Below are 27,212 nucleotides of genomic sequence, written 5' to 3' on the forward strand. Positions count from 1 at the left end.
GAGGCCGAATTAATATACCGTGATTTTTTCTCGATTTTTTTTTAATTTACCAACAACGGGCCAATGTTTAATCAACGTTAGGGTTCAATTTTTAAAATATGAAATGATAAACAGTGTAATTATAAAATATATATAACGATTTAACTCGGGATGTTCATTTTTTTTCTTCCTCTACTGTTCTTGTTTTTTTTTCCTCTTTAGATTTGTCTATTTATATAGCCCGACAATGATTTGTATTGATAATTGTTCTTCATTTTTTGATGTATTTTACAGGGCCTAGTTATGATAACAAACGTACCTAGCTCTTTCTTTTATAAAAAACTATTATCTTATAACAATATATAAACAATGAGTACAATAATACAATGTAGAGAAATCTCTCAATTTCATATTTCGCCTGTATATTGTTTTGTATCTTTAATACTTTCAACACATGACTTTCAGAGAAATATAGTTTGAAGGGAGTTCATGTTGATTTTTAAACGAAGAAATTTATGTAAAGGATATAAGCCAAAAACTGTCCATTCTGTGCAAGAAAGAGCTGATCGAGGCCCGTAGTAATTTCTTATTTGTATCTATAGCAATATGGATATCCCCCCAACTCTCACACTCTCAACTGTCTCGCGGGGGGGGGGGGGGGGGGGGGGGGGTTGGAGGGGGTGTTACATGTGAGTAAATGCCGCACTTGAATATAACTCTTTCACAGTTATCCATGATTCAGATCGTCATTGCTATGATTTAAGATCAGTGGCAATGTCTCTGGTGATCTGAGAATTGAAACTGACAAAATCGTCCTCCGAGTGGTGCATATATGGCGACTCTTACAAAGTGAAAAATAGACACGTTGTCCGATGTTTTCAAAGCATCGTTTTATACAGGTTTAATAAGATACAGAATAAAGAACTTGCAATAAATTGTAATTGCTCATATACCGAAGAATTACTAATCATATAATGCAATGTTCTGAACTTACCTGTCTCGATCTAAAAAAAATAACATTCCACTAGATGCGGTATCGGCTTTACTCGTACCAAAACTCGTTCATATTCCGATTTGAAATTATCCAAGATCAGTAGTCTTGGTAACTGTTATCAACTAGTTCAACGTAAATGTATATCAAATATTTTCAAAATATTTTGTTTTCATAGAAATAACCAACCCAATATAGCCATGAAAACTTCGAAGCGTTGACAACGTTATGTAATGACGTTTTGTTCAATTGCGACGTTTAACGACAAAATCGTTGTAATACACGGTATTTTGAAGACCGGTTACAAAGAAAACTTTAGCGTTATCAGAAAAATGAAAGATAGCTAGAGAAAGTTTGAAGTCTCTAGATGTATTTTACAGTAATATTTATTTGTTTTAAGCATGGGCCATTTTTGGCACTTTTTGAGCCAGGCTCTTTCAGCGGCCGATAAAACTTATCTTGTAGCTAGTATTGGTGTGATTGGTCATTGTTATCGTCATTTTGTCATTAACAAACTTCTATATGTGTGCTCAACATACCGTGTTCAATATATCTTCACAAAAATTTGTAAAATATGAGCAATTTTCAAAATGGCACGATAGCTAATATATTTAATATTTCACACGCCTGGGTGTATATATGTATCTAAACTAATTCCACATGGAGTTTGTGGTAAACGTTGTTATCATCGAACTTTAAAACCGTTATATTGATCACTGTTCGTTATATTCACCTTTCATTGGATTCATATTGTTAAAAGTACCATCTTTTTGTGTTTCGTTACAGGTAAACATTTAAAATTAGTATTATATACAGGTATAAACGTTTATAATTTAAACATGATTATGCTATCATTTTCACTTGTGACTAATTACTGTAACGTACATGTCACTTATTACACAGTGTTTCTAAGTTGTAATAATTATGTAAGGTTAAAACAAGAATGCATGTAAAAAGACATTAGTGTATCAACAACAAAGAGCTAGGTACGTTGGGAAGCAAATTCGACCCTGTCTCCAAATTTGATCAAATTAAACACATAAGATGTCCACAATATGCCATTGTCAGAACACATTAATTTTCCCCTATGTGTCTTGTCGTTTTCTTGTAAGCGTTAGTTAAATATAGCGTTGTTTCTAACAAAAAACCGCAAATAACGTCATGACGTCGACGTTTATGAACAACGTTATGGAAGGCAAAATAGAACTACTTCGAATTATCCGACCCTAAACGGAATAGAAAGAAATCTACAAAATAACAGATAAGTGTGTTTAGTTTTAACCGTGGAATTAAGAACTAGGCTAGATCATGTTTTTGTAACCTATCATTACCAATTATTGCCGAAAATTTATGTGCGAATTTTGGCACAAGGAGAATCAATGTGAGCTATTACTTATGCATATAGTCAACGGTGTTGTTTTTTTAATTGTTCATGAATTCTTTTTAAAATATATTTTGCGCTTGGTGTACGTTGCACGGGTCTTCCATATTTGATCGACATTTACAAATTTTGTCATAACCTTTTACCCATGTGAAAAATACATTATAAGGAAAGTGACTGGAATTAAAATAATGGCTGTTTCCTTTAAATGCCGTTTGTATATTTAACAAGTTGAATTCTTTTAATAGAAAATTGAAAGAATGTGTAATTCCCCTTTGTCATACCGCGGGTAATTGTGGAATCAAAATCAAGATGAACTTAGTGTATTTTAGTTTCACATATTTAAAAGAATTTTTCTTACATGCGCGATTTTCTCATTTGCTTTTCAATCTAATTAGAATTAGATCTTCCATCTGCTTCCCGGTCTTCGATGGACGCGACGTATCGAAAAGCGGGGGAGCGGATGGAAGATCTAATTTTAATTAGATTGATTTCCTTTTATTCTTTTCTCTCAATTTTTGCATCCCGATTAGGAAATTCTGGGTAATTGTAGTTTACTAAGGAACTATTTTATGTTGGTAACTGATGCTACTTCTTGGAGTGCACTCAGGCTGTTTACACACATGTGGAAAACACGCGGATTTAGTTACGTTTGCGGATAAAAAAAAAAAAGAAAGAAAGAAAAGAAAATTCCGTGCAGGGTATTGGGACAGGTAGCATAGACCATTTCTGACTGCCGTATTTGGCATCAATTTAGCAAATTGATTTTTTATGGTTATTTTTCCTATATAGGAGGCCGAATTAATATACCGTGATTTTTTCTCGATTTTTTTTTTAATTTACCAACAACGGGCCAATGTTTAATCAACGTTAGGGTTCAATTTTTAAAATATGAAATGATAAACAGTGTAATTATAAAATATATATAACGATTTAACTCGGGATGTTCATTTTTTTTCTTCCTCTACTGTTCTTGTTTTTTTTTCCTCTTTAGATTTGTCTATTTATATAGCCCGACAATGATTTGTATTGATAATTGTTCTTCATTTTTTGATGTATTTTACAGGGCCTAGTTATGATAACAAACGTACCTAGCTCTTTCTTTTATAAAAAACTATTATCTTATAACAATATATAAACAATGAGTACAATAATACAATGTAGAGAAATCTCTCAATTTCATATTTCGCCTGTATATTGTTTTGTATCTTTAATACTTTCAACACATGACTTTCAGAGTAATATAGTTTGAAGGGAGTTCATGTTGATTTTTAAACGAAGAAATTTATGTAAAGGATATAAGCCAAAAACTGTCCATTCTGTGCAAGAAAGAGCTGATCGAGGCCCGTAGGTCCGAGATCAGTTCTTTCTCTCACAGAATGGACAGTTTGAGGCTTATATCCTGCTTAAAACATTATATAGTTTGTTCTAAGAATGGACAGACTCAGGTAAACCCATTGCCAATGATAATTATAAATAAAACTATTTTGAATAATCTGACAATATAACCAGTCTTGCGTAAAATTCTGTTTCTTTTGTTCAGTGTCAGGTAAGTAGTCTTCTACTGCAGGTTTTATATTCACTCTTTCTATAGTACTGAGCCATATCAACATGTCTTCCTCTGGTGGGGAGAGCATTTTCATTACACAATCAAACTTTAAGGATTTTAGTGAAAGTACTGCAAATATTCTGGATATGGAGGGTGAGAAAGTTATGTTGATTTTTAAACGAAGAAATTTATGTACTGGTATCAATGCTTTTCAAGAGTAAAATAAACTCCAGAGTATACTGAATCGGTTTTGCTGCTATCTGCTGGAGTGCTATATGTCGATGATTTCTGTTGAATTAGATCCCCGTCCATTTCAGAACCTTTTGTCCCTTTCGTTTGCAATCCATTTAGTGCTTCAGAATCTTTAGAAAGGATGGCGGACCCTTGGATTGTTGAGTAATGTGTTTGGATTGCCACAGTTTTCAATTCCTCATGTAAGTGGTTGTATGTATTGTTGTCAGAAACGTCCTCGTACAAAGGAAATATATTAGACTCCGCGATTGATTCGGGTGCCTACAATACGAGAATTAATCATGTAAAATAAGTATTCATGATATAAAACAACAATCGACAAAAATGGACATGATACTTCAATATTGGATGAATTTGGGCCACGTTTTTCTTCATATGATCAGATTTTGAATTAAGACAGGCTACTGACAAACTTGTTGATGTTACAGTGGTTTCAATAGCCCCGTTTAAATTCACCATGGAATGTTTCACATCAATTATTATACCGTTATTTACATAAAAGGAGAAGATAACAAACAAAGATTAATCTAAGAACTTTTAAAAGCAATACAAAATAGAAAGGTGGGCATACACGGACCCCTGGAAAAAGAAGAGGCGGGATCGGGTACCTGGGAAGACTCATAATCCCCTGTCGACCGGTCTCACTCACCATGAGCCCTGTCTTAATTAGGTATGATGCTTACCTGTAACTATATTTGGAAAGATATCATTACTTAGGTTTATATGTAATTATCTTAAAGGTTTTTATATAGTTCATGCTATGTTTTGACCAAACTTTAGAACAATACCCATTTCAAGACCTTTTTATGACTCTGCTATATTTAAGATATATTACTGATAGTGTATTATTACGGCTATCTTTTTAAACATAGTTTCCCGATAGTTAACTTGTAATGCTTTTTGTTTGTTTATTTTACGTCTCTTCCAGATGTTTTCTTCATATTGAGACGTTCCCAGCTGTAATTGAAGAACCATAAATCTAGACAAATCCTTAGCGCTCAGACGGCCGTTTCACTAAACGATCCTAGATCGTTAACGTAGAGGTAAACATAGACGTAAACGTGAACGTAGCACGTACAACCGTCTCAATAAAAGTTAATGACTTGCGATTTACCACCAATCTTGATCTACGAGTAGTCTAGGGCTCTCGTTAGTGCTCACACATGCACGTAAATTAACAATATGGCCGTCATGCAGGCCCTGCTTGAGATCATGTTGTGGCAATACTTACCTGACTAAATTTGTTGACACTGTGGAAAAAAAAGCAATCACAATCATTTGCAGTCTGCTTTTGCTGCTTTTGCACAAGAGGTTTGTACAGCCCAAGCCCGAATTTTAAATTGATTAGAGTTATTCTTCTTTGTTACGCACTACAGAAATGCCAGTCTCATCGGGGCGAAGCCTCTATGGTCAGTCTGCTGAAATAACTTTCATCGCTTCACTCTTATATTCCCACTAATTCCCATGATCATTAATTTAAAAAAAAAACCGAGGGGGGGGGGGGGATAGTTAATGTAAAACTTATACGGTACCAATTTTGATGCACCAGATACGCATTTCGACAAATAATGTCTCTTCAGTGATGCTCAAGCCAAAATTTTGAAAATTCGAAATGACAATAAACTTGTAAGAGCTAAAAGGAAAGCTATAGTGCCATAAAACTGGAGCCAAATTCGTCCAAGGATCAGAGCTATGCATGAGGAAGATATCATCCTTAATTTTGAAATGAATTTCTAAATTGTATACCAGCAATTAAATATATCGAACTTTTCATGTAATAACAAAAATAGTTGTAAGAAAAATAAAGTGGTGGGTGGGTTGTTGCTATGTGTGCCTGTATCACCGTTAGTGTGTATGTATATTTAACAATAGGCAGAATTTAAGACATTAATTCTCATAGACATGTTCAGAAATTAAGTTTCCTCGGTAACAGTTGATTTATATCCGAGACGTTGTGACTTGAGGTACTCGGCTTCTTGACAAACATTTCAAATTTCTAGGAAAATATCATATTATCCTGATTTGGTAATGGGAGAGAGGTTAAAATCCCAAATTTGCAAGTGGAACATTTCTGTAGACTAGAAATTAAACATACAGACTAGGCCTATATACATATAAATGAAATGGGTCATCATCGGAGCCATGGGGTTCCGACCCCTTGTTTTTAAGTGCAATATCAATAATGATTTTTAATAAATGATCTGTATTGCACATCATCACGTAAACCGGAAGTATATGGTTATATGAATGAATAGAAGAAAAAAATAAAATGCAAACGCATAGGAAAAGTAGATTTCAAGTAATTTAAGGGAGAAATTGAGTCCACGATTTCTTTGAAATTTATACAGTCGTGTGAATAAATATATGAATAGTGTTATAACGTATTTTACAACAAACAATAATTAAACAAATGCATGTATATTTTCATTAAAGTGTGTTCGATGCAGAATAAAATTTCCTATACTTGTGTGCAATTTTATTTTCATTTTTCATACTTGTGTGCAATTTCATTTTTATTTTATTAATCCTTTTTGGTTTATCAATATCAGTTCATTTCCTTATTATGTTCCCCAAACAAAGTTTGGGAACATATTGTTTTTACTCTGTTTCTTATTAAGGTCTTCCGTTTCCAACGGAAGACCTTCTAGTGATTCTACTGTTTATTATTATTATTATTATTAGGGTCTTCCGTCTTCAGCGGAAGACCCTTCTATTATTCTATTGTTGATTTTTCACTTTTCTTCTTATTAAGGTCTTCCGTCTCCTGCGGAAGACCTTACTATTATTGTTCGCGTTCTTCTTCTTCATTAAGGTCTTCCGTCTCCTGCGGAAGACCTTACTATTATTGTTCGCGTTCTTCTTCTTCATTATTATTATTATTATTTTCCTTGGTAGTACACGCGTTTTTCTCAGCCATTTCTTGATCGATTTTCACGAAATTTTCAGGAAAGATGTCTTTTAGTGACGAGACTTTGCTTGCAAAATTTCGTGCTTGACGTCACTTCCGGTCAGGAGTTATCTCTCTTTTAGTGACTTTTTGAAGGGCCTTGTTGTCCACGCATCTCCTCCGTTAGTTTTGAAGCTAGAGTCTTGAAATTTCTACACAAGATAGAGTAAACATTTTAGAAGATTTGTGGGGGATTCGATTTTACCGGAGGCGATTTGCCTAAACGCTCGCCTGGACCTGAAAAAATGGATGCCAAAATTTTTCGCCGATTTCGGCGATTTTTGACCTTTGATCTCCAATATCTTTTTTCTTGCAAATATTTTGTTAAGACATGTAGAACAAAAGTTGTGCACATTTACGAGATCTTTTCGAAAATATCAAGATTTAGGGGCTAGCCCCTTAAATTAGGGATCTAGAAGGGCTCAAAGTCTAGATCAAATATCTCAAAAATCGTTAATATTTTGGTATAAGTCAAAGAACAAAAAATGTTCATCTCAACAATCCAAATCTATTCATATAAAAATTTAGGTCATATGTTACGTAATAAGGGATTTTAAGGGCCAAAACCATAAATTTTTTACCCCTTGTATCTCGAAAACGACAAATATTGTGAAAAGCAATAAAGAACAAAAGTTGTTCAGAATGATGATCTGAACAATATGCATATTTCGTTTTAACCCTATGTGGCCCCGTTAGGGAGCTACAGTTTGGCCCCTAAAAATTACTTCTAGAAATAACTCGAGAACGGTAAAGAATTTCTAAATACTTGTTGAACAAAAAATGTTTGAAATGTCATGACCTTTCTTACGATATCAAGCAAAAGGGGCTGACCCTTTAAATTAGGGGCCCAGAAGGGTCCAAAGGTGTATGAGAATATCTCAGAAACTGTTAATATTTTGTAATAAGTCATTGAAGCGGAAATGTTCATCTAAACGAGCTTGTTCTTATGAAATCAAAAAGTAGGTCATATGTTACGTAATAAGGGATTTTAAGGGCCAAAATCATAAATAATTGACGCCTCATATCTTGAAAACGACAAATATTTTGAAAAGCATTATTGAACAAAAGTTGTTCAGAATGATAATCTAAACAATATGTACATTTCGTTTTTTCCCTATGTGGCCCCGTTAGGGAGCTACAGTTTGGCCCCTAAATATTTCTTGTAGAGATAACTCGAGAACGGTAAAGAATTTCTAAATACTTGTTGAGCAAAAAATGTTTAAAATGACAAGGCCTTTCTTACGATATCAAGCAAAACGGGCTGGCCCTTTAAATTAGGGGTTCAGAAGGGTCCAAATGTTTTTGAGAATATCTCAGAAACTATTAATATTTCATAATAAGTTGTAGAAGCGGAAATGTTCATCTCAACGAGCTTGATCTTATCAAATCAAAAAGTAGGTCATATGTTACGTAATTAGAGATTTTAAGGGCCAAAATCGTAAATATTTGATGCCTCATATCTTTAAAACGACATATTTTTTGAAAAGCATTATTGAACAAAAGTTGTTCAATGTGTCATAACCTATCGATCAATATCAAAAAATGGGTCTGTGGGCCTCATGGCTCGCCTGTAGAGTCGATTTTTGTCGATATCAGTCGATTTCAAAAACTTGTAACTGGTAAATATTTTGTAAGGACATATTGAACAAAAGTTGTTCAGTTTATCGAGATCTATCGATTGATATCAAGAAATAGGCCTATGGTCCTAATGGCTCGCCTGTAGAGTCGATTTTTTGTCGATATCGGTCGATCTCAATAACTTTTTACAGGTAAATATTTTGTAAAGACATATAGAACTAAAGTTGTTGAGTCTATAGAGGGCTAACAAATGACATCAAGAAATAGGCCCGCGGGCCTTATGGCTCGCCTGGAGAGTCGAATTTCAAACGAATTTCACCGCAACTTTGCTTCAGAAGCTTATGATATGAAAAATTGATTATATCTAAAGTGTCTTAAAGTCGGAAACTAAATTGGGACTCATTTGTCTTTCTTTTTTTTTTTTAACTCCGAGTGCATCAACAAATCGGACGGAAGACCTACTCGTTGCTCGCAACGAGATCGTGTCTAGTTATTATTATTATTATTATTCTTTTTCTCCGGTACTTTTTTGTCCGGTAGTGTTCTCAGAAACTACAAAATGGATCGATATGAAACTTTCCAGGATGATAGTATAGCGTTCGTAGATGTGCATAGTGATAGTCATTTTTTCTGCACGTGCATGGACGCGCGCGCACGTGCATTGCAATTTTGGTACAAAAAATGGAAAATCAGAATATTAAAGGGATCGATATGAAACCTAAATAGGATGGTAGTATATCATTTGTAGATATGAAAAATGATAGTTATTTTGTCTTCACGCGCACGCATGCGCGTGCACGCGCATTACAAAATTTGTACACTAACTTTGGAATCAGTCTAACTTTTTTGTTTTTCATTGAAATGGCTTGATATTCATATCATAGTTAGATATTGAGACCCTTAACTGATTTTCATGGTCAAAATTACCAATTTCCACGCGCATGCACGTGCGCTTCATTTTGATTGGATAATACTAAAACTTTTGTAACTATCTTATTTATGAAGCGAATGAGATGATATTCACAGCATACGTAGACAATATGTGTATGTATATATTGGTGTAACAAAAAATGCCAACTAACATGCGCATGGGCGTGCAAGTTTTTTCAAATGTTCAATTTTTAAAGGACAATAACGTTTTTGTTTTTCATCAAATTCTATTGATATTAGGGGTTTAGATGTGTGTTGGTACTCCTTACAAATTGCTGTGGTTAGAATTGCTGCTCAGCACGTGCATGCACGTGTGCTGAATTCTGATTGGACGATTTTAAAATCGCTATAACTTCCTTATATGTGGTGGAAATGTTATGAAATTCATACTGTGGATATATGATACAAATGCCTGTTGAACGACATCAACAAAAATTCGGAATCATACACGCGTGCACGTGTACGCACGTGCAACGCTTTCTTTCATTTCTTGGTACTGAAATGACCATATTGAACGTACTACGTGTAATTAAAGGCTAAAATAAAATGGTTTTTGCTATAGATTCACAAGGACATCACTTTTTAATTGGGGGAGGTTTGGGGAACATCTGTAACGGTCCCCGTTACAATTAGAACTAGTTTTTTTATTTTTTATTTATCAATATCAGTTCATTTTCTTATTCTTTGTTATTCTTTGAATATAATTTACTTATGGATGGAAACTTGACTCGATATATGGCATTTGAAGTTCTATGAATGGAAATATTTTACCTGGTAATATCCTCAGTTACACATACATGAAAGTCAATAAAGAATTTTCCTATCAATCTTTTTTAAATTCTAGGAATGTTTTTTACGTTACACTAGAGACCATGCTCAAAACGTAACTCGTGGCAAATTTATAATTGCTGCTACACGTATGTGTAACATCCTAACTTAATAGCGCATATATTGTTGTCAACGTAGTCCAAATAATGAGGACAATAAACTGGGAGCAGAACATGTTGTTTTAATGTTTTTTCGCTTCGTAACTCTCGAATAATTTTTTGATAGTTCCTGTGGTTTTTTTTTTCTCATCAGCAATTTATCAAAGCAGTTTCGGAAATTATTTCACTATTGCAGCAGACGTGGAATGTGCATTTAACTATAGAAGATTCATATTGTTTCAAATAGGAACCTAAATCATGGCTTGCACAACAGGAGGCAAAGGTAGGGCATAGTGTCCACATATACACGATGTATAAGCATAATGGACACTTTCAGTTGAAACCGACACTTTCAGAGAAAAGCTACGGGCACTTCCAGATGGAAATACTGCATAACGCACTCTGTACAATATCTTTGTTTATACTTAAACATTCAACAAACAAGTGAATAGTACCTTTCAAGGAATGTAACTTATATCATTCTCAATGTAGAAACCCTGGATTGTTTTAATTGTATAAAAATATCCGTATACAAATGTAATGAAAATAATTTCGATCTTGCACACGTGACACACTGATATTGTATCGCATTTTGGACGGAATTCACAAATACGCTGGAATATCCTCAGTTGCAACTGTTGTATTATATGGAAATAAAGAGATATCGATCTATGTACTTGTAATGATTTTGTCGCATATTGTGTTTTAAAGCTGTTACACTTTATATCCTGTTCCACATAGTTTGTGTGACAGAAAAGGGTCGTTGCTTAAAAATAGAAATAAGGGTCCGTTTTCGTTGGAACTGCACAATTTTGCAATGTATTAGAATTGCTATTTTTTTTTGTATTCCTAACATATCTATGCTTGTCCTATAGTGTGTAATAAGCAAGCATAATAAATCCATTGCCATAAACAATTTTTTCCTAATAGAGGATAACAACATTGGTATTCTATGGAATTCAAGTTTAAAAAAAAACTTATCGCTCCCTTTTTCGACATAAGTTCTCAGTTGTCGAGGACTCTGTGTTCATTTTGGAAATTCAACCGAAAGTGTCTGTTATGCATATTCACCGTGACATATGTTCAATGATAGTTTGCCGTCGAGAAAACCCAATAACCCCAAGTAATCCTAATGTAGAACAGACAAAAAATAACCACAAAAAGGTCCATCAAAACAATCGCTAGAAAAACAAATTCTGGTTCCCTGCATCAAAAATTAAGAACTATTCATTGCAAGCTCACATCGTGTATACGAAAACATGTAAGTGAAAGGTGAAGATAACGAAAAGTGATCAATCTCATATCTCCTATAAGCAATACAAAACAGAGAGTTGGGCAAACACGGACCGCTGGATATACCAGAGGTGGGATCAGGTGCCCAGGAGGAGTAATCATCCCCTGCATCATCAATAATGACATAAATGTCAAGAACAAGAAGAAGAGGGAAAACGGGTGGGGAGGTTTAACGTTTATCATTCATTTATAATATGCAAATGCTGAAAATCATTATTTTAAACAATTTGCGTTTTATTACATATAGTCTTGAGATTTTGAATATAAATTTATAAAGATTCTTTTATTCCACTGTGAAGTCTTCATAACATAACGGCATTTTCCCGCTTTGATTTTCAGTCAAACATTTTATCTCATTAATTGAAAGAGGCCATGTCATACGTGCATCGACCTCTTCTTCTAATCTTAGCTTAAATGATGCAATATACATTTGTCTATTACAATGTACTTCTAGTTGTGAACTATTAACTGTTAGCTTGTGGTATAGATTGCACACATGGAAAAAATGCGTTGGGTTAAACTAAGACTTTCTAGATCCATGAATGGGTTTAATAATACCTGCGCTCATCATAACGGTAGAATCGTCTAAGATTATCTCTGTTATTGAATATTATTCTCTTTCTATGTCCAAAAGTGTTTAGAAAACATGGGAGCTCAGGCAACTCCCGCTAAACCTTAATAATAATAAAAATAATAATGATTGGTTTTATATAGCGCCTTATCCAGCGTATGCTGCTCAAAGCGCTTTACAATTATCAATGTACATTATTACCCCGGCATATCAATCTAGAACTTTCTCAGCCTCCTAGGAAGCATACAGTGCAAGCTGCCATTACAAGCACTAGAGCACTAACATTTTAACACTATCTTTCACTGTCTATAGCCAGGTACCCCTTTTATACTTGGGTGGAGTGACGAAATTCACGTAAAGTGCTTTTCTCAAGGACACAACGTCAACCCTGCCACGGCCAGGACTCGAACCCACGACCTTTCTGTCGTGAGTCTGACGGCCTAACCACTCGGTCACCGACGCCATTATTGATTGTATGACGTCACAATCACTTGCTGAAACATGATCGGAAATACTACTAGTTCAATATTAGAATGGTAATTGTTTTATCGCTAGCATATATTACGTATTTTATGCATGCCGTAACGTGCAGTGAGTATATGACGCATAAAGTTAAATAAATAGAAATAGATTGATTTGAGTTAAATGCCGATTTGAAAAACTGAGCGTTTACTATGAAGGGATACACTAGCACTTAATATTATTGTAGCATAGAGCTCTGATTACTTATCAAACACTTTAAATGTAGTTGACTGCACTCTCCTGAGAAGAGAGCAGCTGGAAAGTAAGGTCATACTTTGACAGACTGCTGATAGGCCCCAACTTCACGACCGTCAGTAGCTTCGTGGGACGCCAGTGAACGAACAGGGTACTTTTGTCCTCCGCTGTTAACGGTAAAGAGAAATGAAGTTTTGAAAAAAAGTCCCTCTATCAAACTGTTCAAAAATAGTAAATCAATCGCCATAACAAACTTAATAGCTATGTGTTTCAATTCAAATTTGTTTCAACTTGCAAACTTTTATACTTTTATCATGACATCTTCAGGTTGCATACATTTTGAGAGTGTTTATCATTATTTTCAGAATGTATGCTATCACAACAATTTTACCTGGTATTTTCTTCTCGTAAGCAACATCTGAGTTTAGACTTTAAACATATCAAGCTTGATACGACCACGCCGATTAGGAATCCCCCAATGCTTCCTGCTAAAATGTAGTAGGCGTTGGTATCCTCAGAAATGACGTTTTCTTCTGGAAAATCATAAAATTTTCAATTCTTTCTCTGAAACATTGATTATTATTATTATTTTATTCATTTATAATGTGCAATATTTCTATGCGCTGTACAATGCGTGTGCTAATAATCAATGACAATATACCAGTAAAAGACCAGCAAAAGCTATAAAGGAAAGGATAAAACTGTATCGTCAACGATATTGTAAACTTTCCGGAAATATTATAGTTGGCCACTATTTTGTTACTTATTTTACCGGAAGTGTGTTTGTTTTGGAACGGCATGCATGGACAGATAATCCCACGTTTTGTTTAGTACGTTATAGCTCAATAATGTTGGACTCATCAATGTGTGAGTAAATTCATGTACATTTATTAAGTATTAGTTCTATGTTATCAGATGTAGACTGTTATGCGTTTTGAGGAAATATTGAATGACTGTTTTTTAGGATTTATCTTGATGTGAAAACTACTTAACAAAGTTTTGTCATGAATTTGGTAATTTTTGTACTTTCATTTGTAGGTTGAAACACTGGAATAAATGGTTACAACAGATGGTGTATTGTTTTATTGTTGAGCTATACAAAAACAATAGAGAAAATTGAGATAAAACATGGTAGTAAAATGACAAAGATACAGTTGGCACACAGGTTTCGTATGCTGGATCAAAATTCAGTTTGCAAGAGCTTAGTTTGTTAGTAATGAAATAAAATTTGAACACGCTCAACAATGATTTGATCCAAGTCAATTACAATACTGCTACTTCTGTACTTTTTAAACGCAATTGTATTTCTTTGTAGTTGTTTGCAGACTATTGATGAAGTATGTTAAGCTTGTATACTAATAGCAATAATTGTACTTGGAGAAGACCATCTAATTATTTTTCATTTGTGTCTAATCCTATAAATGTTTCGTCTGTAAAATATTTTTTAGTTTAATTCCCTCGGACTAAAACATTGGAAATAATTGAATGAAATATCTTACGAGCGAATTCTTGGACAACAGTGTTGTGTAAATCTATGCATTGGTTGATAATGCAGACCTGTAACGCCTCTGAAAGCAATGCAATGATAACAGGTTAACACACCAAGTAATTGCCATCCATTGATAAGATAATAAACAGTGGTTACTTTCACAGTTAATTGAGACCGATACCTTGTGTACTTTGGTTGATAGTGCATTCAATGTAAATGTCTGTAAGACTGTATCCACATGCCGTATTCTTCTTACTCTCTAGCTTTAGAATGACGTCAGTTTCGTATTTTACATCTATTCGTGCGTAGTTATCTTTCTTTGATGACGATTTCATTGAGCACACGTGAGAACAGTTATTTATATAGTCCAAAGAAACATTCACTGAAATGGATATACTTAGATTACTGGTTAAAATTAAGATATTTTACAATTCATCACTCCGTCATGTCTAATAGCGGCGTATGCACATTGTATATACACTTTTATCTGTGTGTAATTACTTACTAGATAAACCGGAGAGACAATGACCGGTACTGGTGAGTGAACTATAATAATCTGTTGCACGCTGGATGCAATTTCTAAAACATAATAGAGGAAAAATACATATAATATTGCATAGGGGAAGAACTGTTTTATGCGTGTTTGAATTGTTGTACTCATGAATTGAATGAGCGATATCTTTAATTCAAATAAATTTAAGAACATTTTTTGAATAACTGAGTGCATTAGTTATGTTATATTTATAAATAGCAGGTACAGTAAAGTAAACTTGATTATTAGGAAGTCACTTGGAGCTGCAAATGTTACTTATGTAACGTAAATGATCTCTCTCATTTTTGTAAATTAGATAATGATTTTACGAATGTAAGTGTAATTGCGAATATTTGTCAGTTGTTTCCCCTATTTCAAACATAGGTGGCGCAAGACTCGTTTACGTCCTTGTTGACTTCCGGTGTACATAAGATTTATAAGAGAGTGTAAGGTTTTTGTTGTGCAAATAGGGAGCGGGGGTAGAATTCCCGAGATATGAAGCTTTTAAAAAATTCAATTGGTTCATTGTCATCAAATGTGACAGCGACAACGATCGTTTTAAGTTCCACTCAGCGTCGTGCGCTATAAACTTCAGTCTTCAGTTCAGTCCGACTTCACAGATATCATGTCAGATGACGACTTTGTTGCAGAAAGTATTTACGGGGGATTAAACATTTGCTCTGTAGATCGTAATATTCTGCATGAATGTTTTATGCTGAAAATTTGTCTATCCTTAGTGATACAGTCATCAATGATCTTATAATTCTATGACCGCCCCCCCCCCCCCCCCTCTTTCCTTTCTAGACTAGATCTATAATCGAACAGAGGAAATTTGAGTCCTCAATATATAAACCAAGTATGGTACAAAAATACATTTCAGATGTCATTTAAAAATTAATTTTAGAGTTAACCAAGGTCGTCAAAATATGAATGAACGCGATTGCTAATAGCACCCCCCCCCCCCCCCCCCTCCTCCGTCACTCGGTACGACGACACGACTGTAATGGAGGGGTGACTATAATCAGATTGTAACTGTAAGGCAGTGAATATTCTTAGGTCTTGTTTTCGTTTTTGATGACTGGATTGTAAATTGATTTCAACACTTTACTTTCATTGTTAATTTTGTTATAATTCAAAAAGTGTTGTAAAATATTGTTTGAATTTCAGGGAAAACGAGTCTGGATTCTTCAATAGTCAATACGTATGAAATTAATCAAAATATGAGATGAAATTGTCAAACTTTCATAACTTATCAAAGTTTGCATTATCATAGTTATGTTGTTATGTTTATCAACTGACCCACGGAAGTACAGTCCAAAAGTCAAAGAAACGAATACCAGTCCTAGCCTATTTTAACTGTTGACACAAACCAGAAGAAAAATGCATCTCAAGAGATTACGATATTTCTGAATTTTTTTAGAAATAAAATTTGAATCATATCTACTTTTATCAAAATTAAATGCAAATTCTTAAAGCTATAAATTTATCCAAGTGAAGTAAATTACAAATTTCACTATCATATATACAATGTTGTGTTTATAATAAAAGCCACACATAGGTCTATTGTTCATTGTGGTTTTTATTTTTAAAAATCATTGCATTACGTTTTTCAATATTCACTTGTAACTTCGATTTCAATATGAAGTATGAACATTCAAATTGACCTTCAAATTGAAAAGTGTACTACATTTGTTAAGTGATGTATTTTAGTATTAAATCATTCATATCATGAACTGTCATGGTACATATAAACATGATAAATCCTTATACATGAAAGTAAACACGGGTCAAATTATGTAGGCCTACATCAGTTTCCTGCAACACCATGGACAAACGTCATTTGGATACAACCATTCCTATACGCAGGATACAGTCGTGCTTTTCACGCAGAGTACAACCAACTCATAGTATATCAATCATAGTATATGGATGGAGACGTGAATTTAGAAGTTGAAAGAAAGCTTGAACTTCCGTCTTAAACTTGCAATCCAAGTTGTAATATTCAATTAAAATGTAGAAACTCGAAATTTTGAATCATTATTGTACAGCTAGCATATGGGGTAATAAAATTTATTTGACCTGCCAATTATTATGCTCTCGCTTGCCCTATGGACTAATAAAAAAGTTAATCGCAAACTGTTTACCTATCTTGACGTCATCACGTAAGTGATATAAGTTAAAACACGCAAATAAACTGTTTAATGTGGTATGATATATCATGTACTCTGTATACATGTGCCTTCTCTATCATAAATTTTATTTCATAAAGAGAAGTTATACATATACATTCACTATTACTACACATTTTAACAGCTTAATAATAGAATTTCAGATATATATGGATATATTTAATAATTGATATTCTTAATCCTCGATCGAGAGAGAGAGAGAGAGAGAGAGAGAGAGAGAGAGAGGGGGGGGGGATCTTATTGTTTTAAACATATGCAATTCAACAACTTATAAAGAATTATGATGTATTGTATATTAGATATTCAACCTAAACTACTGTTTAAGTATGTAAGCTTCACCACGAAGTAGTTTATAATGAAAAACGCTCAATGTGTATTGAATGTATTTATTTAATCGATGTGACAGAGAAAATTCGGTTACAGCTGAAACTCTCAACGTGCTTTCCTTTCCGCCCAGAGAGTCTTGCAATGCGTTTTCTAAGTTCGTCTCTAAGCGCAGTGAGGTACTACGAACCGTAATCCGCCATCGTTACTAAATATTCAACAACTTTCTAATCTAAACGTCCTTCCGACGCTCTCTTTAACTTGAGGTTAGAAACGCCTTGGACGTTAACGGATCGTGCGCCACCTGTAATCAAGGGCGAGTAATTTGAAGTTTTATTTGCCATTGTCATTGACCGAAGACAAAACGAACGGTCGTACATAATTCAAAATTTGAAATTCAGATTGCGAACGTCGGTATAATGACAATTTTTGTTCAGTGCGACAAGTTAAGGGAAAAATTATGAATACACGTTGTTTATTCTCGTCAAACGCAACAATCGAAAACATAATGCACTATATGAAAGGCGAAGATAACGAACAGTGATCAATTTCATAACTCCTACAAGCAATAGAAAATAGATGGTTGGGCAAACACGGACCCCTGAACACACCAGGGGTGGGATCAGGTGCCTAGGAGGAGTAAGCACCCCCTTTCAACCGGTCACATCCGCCGTGAGCCCTATATCCGGATCAGGTAAACGGAGTTTCTTCTATTAAGGTGAACCTAACGAACAGTGATCAATCTCATAACTCCTATAAAGGTGAACATAACAAACAGCGATCATCATAATTACATCATATTACACTTTAAATTGGAAATTGAGGACTTTTTAGTTCATTCATATCTAAACTCGTATGGCAACGTTTAAGATACATTATGACTTGTTATCTATATTCTGTAGATCTATAAGAGGGTAAAGGTGGTATATACATTACAAGGTTTTGAGTGAATTCTGAATAAATCTGTCACTAAGAAGGAATTGCATATGTTTTTTTTTACTTTATTTCTGTCAAGGTGTGTTCATTCCTTATGAAAGTATAACAAATGAATTTTCTATAATTGATTGATTGATTATATATTGTTTAACGTTCCTCTCGAGAATGTTTCACTCATATGGAGACGTCACCATTGCCGATAAAGGGCTGTAAAATTTAGGCCGATGCTCGGCGCTTACGACGTTTGAGCATGGGGGGGGGGGGGGGGGGTCTTTTTCGTTCCACATCTGCTGTGACACGGGGCCTCGGTTTTTGCGGTCTCACCCGAAGGGCCGCCCAATTTAGTCGCCTTTCACAACAAGCAAGGGATACCGAGGACCTATTCTAACCCGGATCTCCATGGGCGGGTTTTCAATAAAATGTCACGATGTATGAAGAACTTATACGTGTAAATGTGTTAGGATTGCCAGAAATAGAGCGTCTGAAATCCTTCCTCAACCAACCCGAATTTATAAAAATTCTATTTAAAGATGCAAAAGAATTCAAGGAAAAACACAAATGGCTTTTGACGTCACAAAATGCAACATAAACCTTCACGTTAAAATTGGGCTAATGAATTTTATGTATGTATGTCTGTCTGTCTGTCTGTCTGTATGTCTGTCTGCCTGCCTGCATGCATGCATGTATGTATGTATGTATGTATGTATGCAATTATGTATGTATGTAAGTAGGTAGGTAGGTATGTATGTAAGTAGGTATGTAGGTATGTAGGTATGTAGGTAAGTAGGTAAGTAGGTATGTATGTAAGTAGGTAGGTAGGTATGTAGGTATGTAGGTAAGTAGGTATGTAGCTAATGTATGAACACGCATGTATGCATGTGAGTATGTGTAAAGATGTATGGTTGATGTTATTTTTTGTCAATAAAAAACAAATGGAAGATCATGAAATGAGAAATTAGCATACTTACGATTCTGCGTGGGTGTAACTATACAATGTGTATACAAGGACTATGGAATTCAACAAAACTGAAAACAAAAATTAAAACATTAACAAAGAAAAAAATCACTAAAAATGAAAGTAATGTAGTTTTACTGAATTTGTTAATCACTCTATCATATTGTGGACGGATCTTGAAAATTTTCCAAAGGATTCGAGCAAAGGGAAGTGGAGGTTGTGAGGTGTGAAGACCCCAAAAGGACAGGAAATCATTATCATTTTCTTGAGATATGTTAAACGAATGATCCTCCACGGATGATACGCCACTAATCCTATTTGTACAATTAACGTCATCTGAAGGGACATATTATAAACGATGAAGATGTTGGACCACATATCTGAATTGTGTAGTCAACTTTAGATTTTACTACTATTAGTACTACATGCATTACTACTACTACTACTACTACACACTTTCTCTCTATTTCTCTCTTTCTTTCTCAATAAATATATGTGTTTGATCTTTAGTTTTTCCTTTACCCAGTCCGTCGTTTTAAATATTTGTGTGTGGGTGAAAGTGATTACATGCATCCATGCTTTATATTCATATTTAGTCTCCAAGGAGATACTAAGTAAGCACTTATCCAATTAAAACAAACGAAATCGAAAGAGAAGCAGAATATGTAAAGTCTCCTAACAGATCAACCTTTAAGAAATAAGGTATCATTTAAAAATATTTATCGGGATATAAATACGGGTTGGTCACGTGATCAAATTCCATAAAGCCCGAAGGGCTTTATGGAAAATTTGATCATGTACCAACCCGTATTTATATCCCGATAAATATTTTTAAATGATACCTTATTACTTATATTTACATTTTTGGTTGGTAACATTGCTGAATTGTGTTAACAACACGTTTCCATACATTTCAAATTGTTGACGTCCACAACGAAGCGTCATAGATGTTCAAAATGACGACAACACAAAACAAAGTTCTATAAAATGAAGAACTGTTTTAATTATTAAGACGCTAGAAAGGAAGTATATCAACATATACTTATACATTAACTCGGGAGTATATAATGGAAAACTCTTCCATATGTCTAATTTTAGGGGGTGGGGGAATTATGATTTAAACGGGGATGCGCAGTGTTACACTTAGAGTTGTGATGCGCTTTGACTTTTGAAAAGTGAAGACGTTGAAGACCGACTTTGAAAGATATTCTGTGGATATTACGGAGTTAACAGAAGACTGAGATGGAGGAACATGAAGAACAGGGCGGCAGTCGTCAGGTGTAGGCAAATCTTTTATAGACAGGACAGAGGACGCAGCTCAGATGAATCTCCGGAAAGAACTGAACATCGCAGAGAATGTGGAACTGCACGAAGGTAAGGGACGGTTTGGATTTGGATATGTAATTGTTGATAAACATGAGCTCACTGAACGCTTCTTTTGACTCGATAATTTTTTGTAATAGGTTTTTAACGACGCCTCGCTTCGATGTCCCGACATAAACTTGGAAACCGACATCAAGCGCTATCTATGGCTGCTGTGGCACGGAAGCAGTGTGGTGTGTAGGTCTTAATGCACTTTGACGACTTATCGGCCATACATCCTGTGAATGACCTTTTTGCTAAAGCCTAATGTCATCGTCTAGCAGTAAGTACAATTCCGCATCACCGAGGACCAGGGTGAAGTTGTAGCAGACGAAATTTTAGACATACATTAGGCCTAGTAGGCTAGTAACTAAAGACATTGTTTCCAGAAATGTTTTTATCAATTATTGATGAAAGTTCACTGCTTGGAATACAAATAAAACCGTAAATACATATTGTGATGTTGATTTCATCTATTGAAAGATTTCTGTAGTAAGTGAGAGCGATTGCTAGATGTGTATTGCCTTAGTAAAAGTAGTACCTGTTACCTACTTTTAACAAATGTTCATACGCACAGCCGTGACCTCTGTTGACCCCGTAGTAGATTTATCCAGAAATAAATACGTATTGCTCGTAATAGTGTTATGTAGGAGAAAACAGTTGCAAATGTAAATATTTAAGACATAAATCACAAAAAATGACATTTGTATTCTATAATGTATCAATGTTTCAATTACAAATTATTAAGAAAACAACTGTACCGTTTTTCATAATGCTTCAATTCACTCCACAAAAACACTTTATGGTGTCACTAATCTGGCGTACTGTCTCGTTTTGTTAAATATAAATAATAGATCGGCTAAACAGATAGGATACACATTTCCGGATACAGGATGTTTCTTGTATACAACTAATAACGTTCTTTGTTATCTTATTATATACACTCTGTACATATGTTTGGCTCCAGTTTTTGGCACTCTGTTTTTCCCTAAAATAGCTCTTACAAGTTTATTGTTATTTCGGATTTCCATAATTTCAGCTTGATCATCACTGAAGAGACATTATTTGTCGAAATGCGCATCTGGTGCATCAAAATTGGTACCGTATAAGCTTTACATACACGTGCACAAAATGCAGTGGTGTTCAATGTAAATCAATGTAAATTGCAGGGTTGACCTTAAGGTATTCTAAGTCCCTGTATTTAACATATGTTCGCGATTATATCATTCATTGTAATTCTTTGCAATCTCTTCAGCGAGGAATTAGATTCGTGGGTATATCCGTTTCTCGAAGTCAGTGAAAATAAAATCCGATGAAAATTCACAATGAAAACAATGTAAAAATAACGAACTACAATGCTATAAAGAATATACAGATTCGAGGATAGGGTAAACACGGTCCCCTGAAAACGTCAGAGATGGGATGAATGTCTCAGTATATTTATGGTCTATATTTATAGCAACATATCCAGCCGTCTACTTTTTTACAGTAATTTTTTTTATTACTACAAGCCGTCCCAAATAGCGGTATATACTTCTACAAGTTTTACGCAATACCCACGAAGTCGTCTTCCGGCACATGAATTCCGACAGCCGATTTGAATTTAAAAATATTTATTGGGATATAAATACGGGTTGGTCACGTGATCAAATTCCATAAAGCCCGAAGGGCTTTATGGAAAATGTTATCATGTACCAACCCGTATTTATATCCCAATAAATATTTTTAACTGATACCTTATTACTTATATTTGCATTTTTGGTCGGTAACATTGCTGAATTGTGTTAACAATACGTTTCCATACATTTCAAATTGTTGATGTCCACAACGAAGCGTCATAGATGTTCAAAATGACGACAACACAAAACAAAGTTCTATAAAATGAAGAACTGTTTTGATTATTAAGATGCTAGAAAGCAAGTATATCAACATATACTTATACATTAACTCGGGAGTATATAATGGAAAACTCTTCCGTATGTCTAATTTTAGGGGGTGGGGGGAATTATGATTTAAACGGGGGTGCGCAATGTTACACTTAGAGTTGTGATGCGCTTTCACTTTTGAAAAGTGAAGACGTTGAAGACCGACTTTGAAAGATATTCTGTGGATATTACGGAGTTAACAGAAGACTGAGATGGAGAAACATGAAGAACAGGCCGGCAGTCGTCAGGTGTAGGCAAATCATTTATAGACAGGACAGAGGACGCAGCTCAGATGAATCTCCGGAAAGAACTGAACATTTCAGAGAATGTGGAACTGCACGAAGGTAAGGGACGGTTTGGATTTGGATATTTAATTGTTAACAAACATTAGCTCACTGAATGCTTCTTTTGACTCGATACATTTTTGTAATAGGTATTTAACGACGCCTCGCTTCGATGTCCCGACATAAACTTGGAAACCGACATCAAGCGCTATCTATGGCTGCTGTGGCACGGAAGCAGTGTGGTGTGTAGGTCTTAATGCACTTTGACGACTTATCGGCCATACATCCTGTGAATGACCTTTTTGCTAAAGCCTAATGTCATCGTCTAGCAGTAGGTACAATTCCACATCACCGATGACCAGGGTGAAGTTGTAGCAGACGAAATTTTAGACATACATTAGGCATAGTAGGCTAGTAACTAAAGACATTGTTTACAGAAATGCTTTTATCAATTATTGATGAAAGTCCACTGCTTGGAATACAAATAAAACCGTAAATACATTTTGTGATGTTGATTTCATCTATTGAAAGATTTCTGTAGTAAGTGAGAGCGATTGCTAGATGTGTATTGCCTTAGTAAAAGTAGTACCTGTTACCTACTTTTAACAAATGCTCATACGCACAGCCGTGACCTCTGTTGACCCCATGGTGGATTTATCCAGGGATAAATACGTATTGCTCGTAATAGTGTTATGTAGGAGAAAACAGTTGCAAATGTAAATATATGGGCACATGAATTGCGTTCCTCTATTAGCCAACAAATTGTTATATTCTTATGAGGAAGAATTCATTCAAAAAGCAAACATCACTTGCTGTAGCCTTAAACTCAACAAAAAAATAGATCGACCATGTTTTATCTATTAGCTACGAAAGCCCAGAAGGCTCATTCGAGATTCAAATTTCAAAATACAAGATTCGAAATTCAAAATACGAGATTCGAATTTCGAAATTCAAAATCCAAATTAACTAATCAAAATGTAGGTCACAATAGATTAACGGTTAGAGGGTACATGCATATACATGTAAACTTAAAATATGACAGAAAGCTTATTCTTCTAATATGTTTACCAAACAACGAAACATTTCTTCTAAAACTATGAATGGTTTGGTGTATGCTTAGCATGCAGACAGGCCCGTAGAAAGCGGGAAGGGAGGCGGACAGAAAACTTGTTCCAGCTCCCACATATGAATTCTGCACTGTATGTGATAACCAGGTCAAATAATGACGAATACACATCATGATATACCTTAAAGTGAAATCGTATATGAAGCCTATCCACCGATGATATCCCTGCAACAATTGATTCTAGTTTGATTTTTTTCAGTTATCTATATATAAACAATGGAGGAAATTCGAACCATGAATCTATATTGATCTCGGATCTATGTTGTATCTTTTTACATTTTTTTTAGGCTCCAGGAAGTTTAACTACGTGCGTGATAACGGCAGAATACTAATCTATCCACGTTTTATCTTGTGCACTGATTCATATTATGGCACACTGATTTGACTGCGGATAACTCCGTTTACCTGATGAGGATATGGGGCTCACGGCGGGTGTGACCGGTCAACAGGGGATGCTTACTCCTCCTAGGCACCTGATCCCACCTCTGGTGTGTCCAGGGGTCCGTGTTTGCCCAACTATCTATTTTGTATTGCTTGTAGGAGTTATGAGATTGATCACTGTTCGTTATCTTCATCTTGCATCAGCCCACGTACATGTACCACAGGCACTTGTTTCTGTAAAACACTTACAACCTCTGTATACTAACACGTGCTATTATTAGTATACAGAGGTCGTAAGTGTTTTACAGAAAGAAGTGCCTGTGACATGTACCACAGGAACTGGTAATTTTGTCTGTAATATAATAATAGTAGGGGTCTATACTATATCACTTCCTAATATTTATTAGGGGATGATATAGTATAAAACCCTACTATTACGGACAAAATTACCGGTTCCTGAGATTATATACATACTTGAACATAGACCACATATGTAAAAATATTAATCAATGGGACAAGCTATTCATTTTTTTTAAAACGTGGATAAATTAGTGTTCTGTGGTAATGGCTAATGACGCACGTAGTTAAGCTTCCTGAAACATAAACAACTATAAAAAGAGACAACATAGATGGGGGATAACTAATTATTCATGGTTCGAATTTCCTCTATTATTTACACCCTGGCGCATATAAAAAATAAACGGGTGAGGAAGATATTTGTACAGGCATCTGAAGTATGGACACTACTACCAACACCCCCCCCCCTTCTGATTTTTTCTGCGGATATAAATCATCCGAAATGTGTGAATTCCTTGTCGATCCCATTCCTATTTCGATTTATAGATAATCGTTTCACGCTTTTTGTAAGCTTTAGAGATTGGCCTTCTACCAGTATAATAGAATACTATTTGTTATACCAATAGAAAGCTAGGCCAATCCTCTAAAGCTTACAAGAAGTGTGAAACGATTATATAAATCGAAATTTGGATCTGATAGACAAGGAATCCACATATTTCAGAGAAATTATCGCCCAAAAAAATTCAGAGAAAGGGGGGGATGGGTGTTGGTAGTAGTGTCGATATTTCAGGTACCTGTGGATATTTGGTCAAACAGTAAAATGGGTGGTTTGTTCCCAGTTAGTTTTCCCCTCGCCTCCTCCCTTTTTGAAATTGCCGGACGGCTACGGGTCTGGTTAAACACTCGATAATCAATACCGGAATTACATATGTACATTATAATTTTTCCTTCATACATGTAGTTCACAGGTGTTTGGGTTCGCCCCCCCCCCTCTCTCTCTCTCCCCCGTCGAATAAGCAACATGAGTTGAGCAATAAGTATGTTTGTTGAACATCTCTTTAATGAATACATACCCCAAAGTCCAAAATAAATCAAAATAAGCCCTTTTTATAAATTTATACCCTCACTGGGTATTAAAGGTATTCAATAAAAGGGGTTATTTTGAGAAATTTATTTTGGCCTTTTGGGGTAGGCAAGACATTTTGATATGCATCAGAGAAAATTTGAACAAAAATAATTAAATCAACTCCAGTAGACTATTCGGGTGATGGTGGCGAGGGAGGGAGGGGGGGGGGGGGAGGGGGTGCTGAACCCATGCGCCTGTGCCATTGTTAACTTAAATATGTACAGTTATATTCATGTAAAATAAAATAAAAAAATATGATCATTGAAGCAGAAAAAAAATGGTATGCGGGTAAACCTATACATTAATCGAAAATCAGAATCTATTGCTACGGGGTGTCATCAGTTAATTTTATTCATATAACCTTCGATTCCATTTCAATTAAAGTGTACTATTTAAGGTGTATTCGACCTGGTTCCACCCCCACCCTCCCTCCCCGCTTTCTGTGAACCTGACTTTGCATATAATGACATGATATATAATGTCAAAGTATTGCCCATAATATGAATCAGAGGGATGCAAGATAATTTTTAAAACGTGGATAGATTATTTTCCTGTCGTAATGACACATGCAGCTAAACTTCCTGGACCCTAAAAAGAACATAGATCGCGGAGAGAAATATATATTCATGGTTCAAAATTAATGTATTGTTTATATATAATAGATAAGTACTTGACCTAAACACTCAAGGCTACGGGCCTGTCTGCATGCTAAGCATACATCACAACATTTATAGTTTTAAAAAATGTTTTGTTTGGTAAACATATTAGAAGAATAAGCTTTCTGCCATATTTAATCTCTACCCTTTAATCTATTGTGACCTACATTTTGATTGGTTAATTTGGATTTTGAATTTCGAAATTCGAATCTCGTATTTTGAATTTCGAATCTCGAATGAGCCTTCTGGGCTTTCGTAATTAGCAATATTTACCTTCATTCATACGTTGATTCGAAATAAAGGACACCACTAAGTCTTGTATATGCATGCGTAGTAATTTCCCTTTTCGTGCTCTTGACTTGGTATTGTCTTTTGAAATATAATTTTTCAATCACTTTTTCTTGCTTAAAATGAAATTGGGGACGGAACGTTGCGATGGTGGAGAGTTAAACAAATCGAACAATTTGAGATCCACTATACAAATTACGTTTACGAAATCGCATGTATATGTTAAGG

At 34.9% G+C, this 27,212-nt stretch overlaps 1 protein-coding gene across 6 annotated transcripts; it reads right to left on the bottom strand.

The window, feature by feature from the left end:
• Positions 1-840: 840 nt before the first annotated feature.
• Positions 841-27,212, bottom strand: LOC125654609 (uncharacterized). 6 transcript variants are annotated; one of them, XM_056143480.1, is made up of 9 exons: positions 26,970-27,209; positions 19,553-19,610; positions 15,109-15,182; positions 14,785-14,985; positions 14,614-14,682; positions 13,506-13,647; positions 13,194-13,281; positions 5,384-5,402; positions 4,276-4,413 (listed from the first exon to the last, which is right to left on the bottom strand). In XM_056143480.1, exons 1-8 carry the CDS (start codon positions 27,022-27,024, stop codon positions 5,388-5,390), a joined length of 702 nt encoding a protein of 233 aa, XP_055999455.1. In that variant the 5' UTR covers positions 27,025-27,209; the 3' UTR covers positions 4,276-4,413; positions 5,384-5,387. The 6 variants fall into 6 exon arrangements, with proteins under 6 accessions (XP_048740557.2, XP_055999451.1, XP_055999452.1 ...); XM_048884600.2 differs by having other exon boundaries at positions 841-5,402; positions 26,970-27,212; XM_056143476.1 differs by lacking the exon at positions 5,384-5,402 and having other exon boundaries at positions 841-4,413; positions 26,970-27,196.

Source organism: Ostrea edulis, chromosome 7 (assembly GCF_947568905.1).
Source record: "Ostrea edulis chromosome 7, xbOstEdul1.1, whole genome shotgun sequence".
NCBI lineage: Eukaryota > Metazoa > Mollusca > Bivalvia > Ostreida > Ostreidae > Ostrea > Ostrea edulis.

Coding starts and splice junctions, on each gene's coding strand:
- LOC125654609 (XM_056143476.1), bottom strand. CDS start 27,024: ATGCATATACAAGACTTAGTGGTGTCCTTTATTTCGAATCAACGTATG. Junction 14,986..15,108: donor TTGTCTCTCCGGTTTATCTA/GTAAGTAATTAC, acceptor TATCCATTTCAG/TGAATGTTTCTTTGGACTAT. Junction 13,648..14,613: donor TGTTGTCCAAGAATTCGCTC/GTAAGATATTTC, acceptor ATGATTTTCCAG/AAGAAAACGTCATTTCTGAG.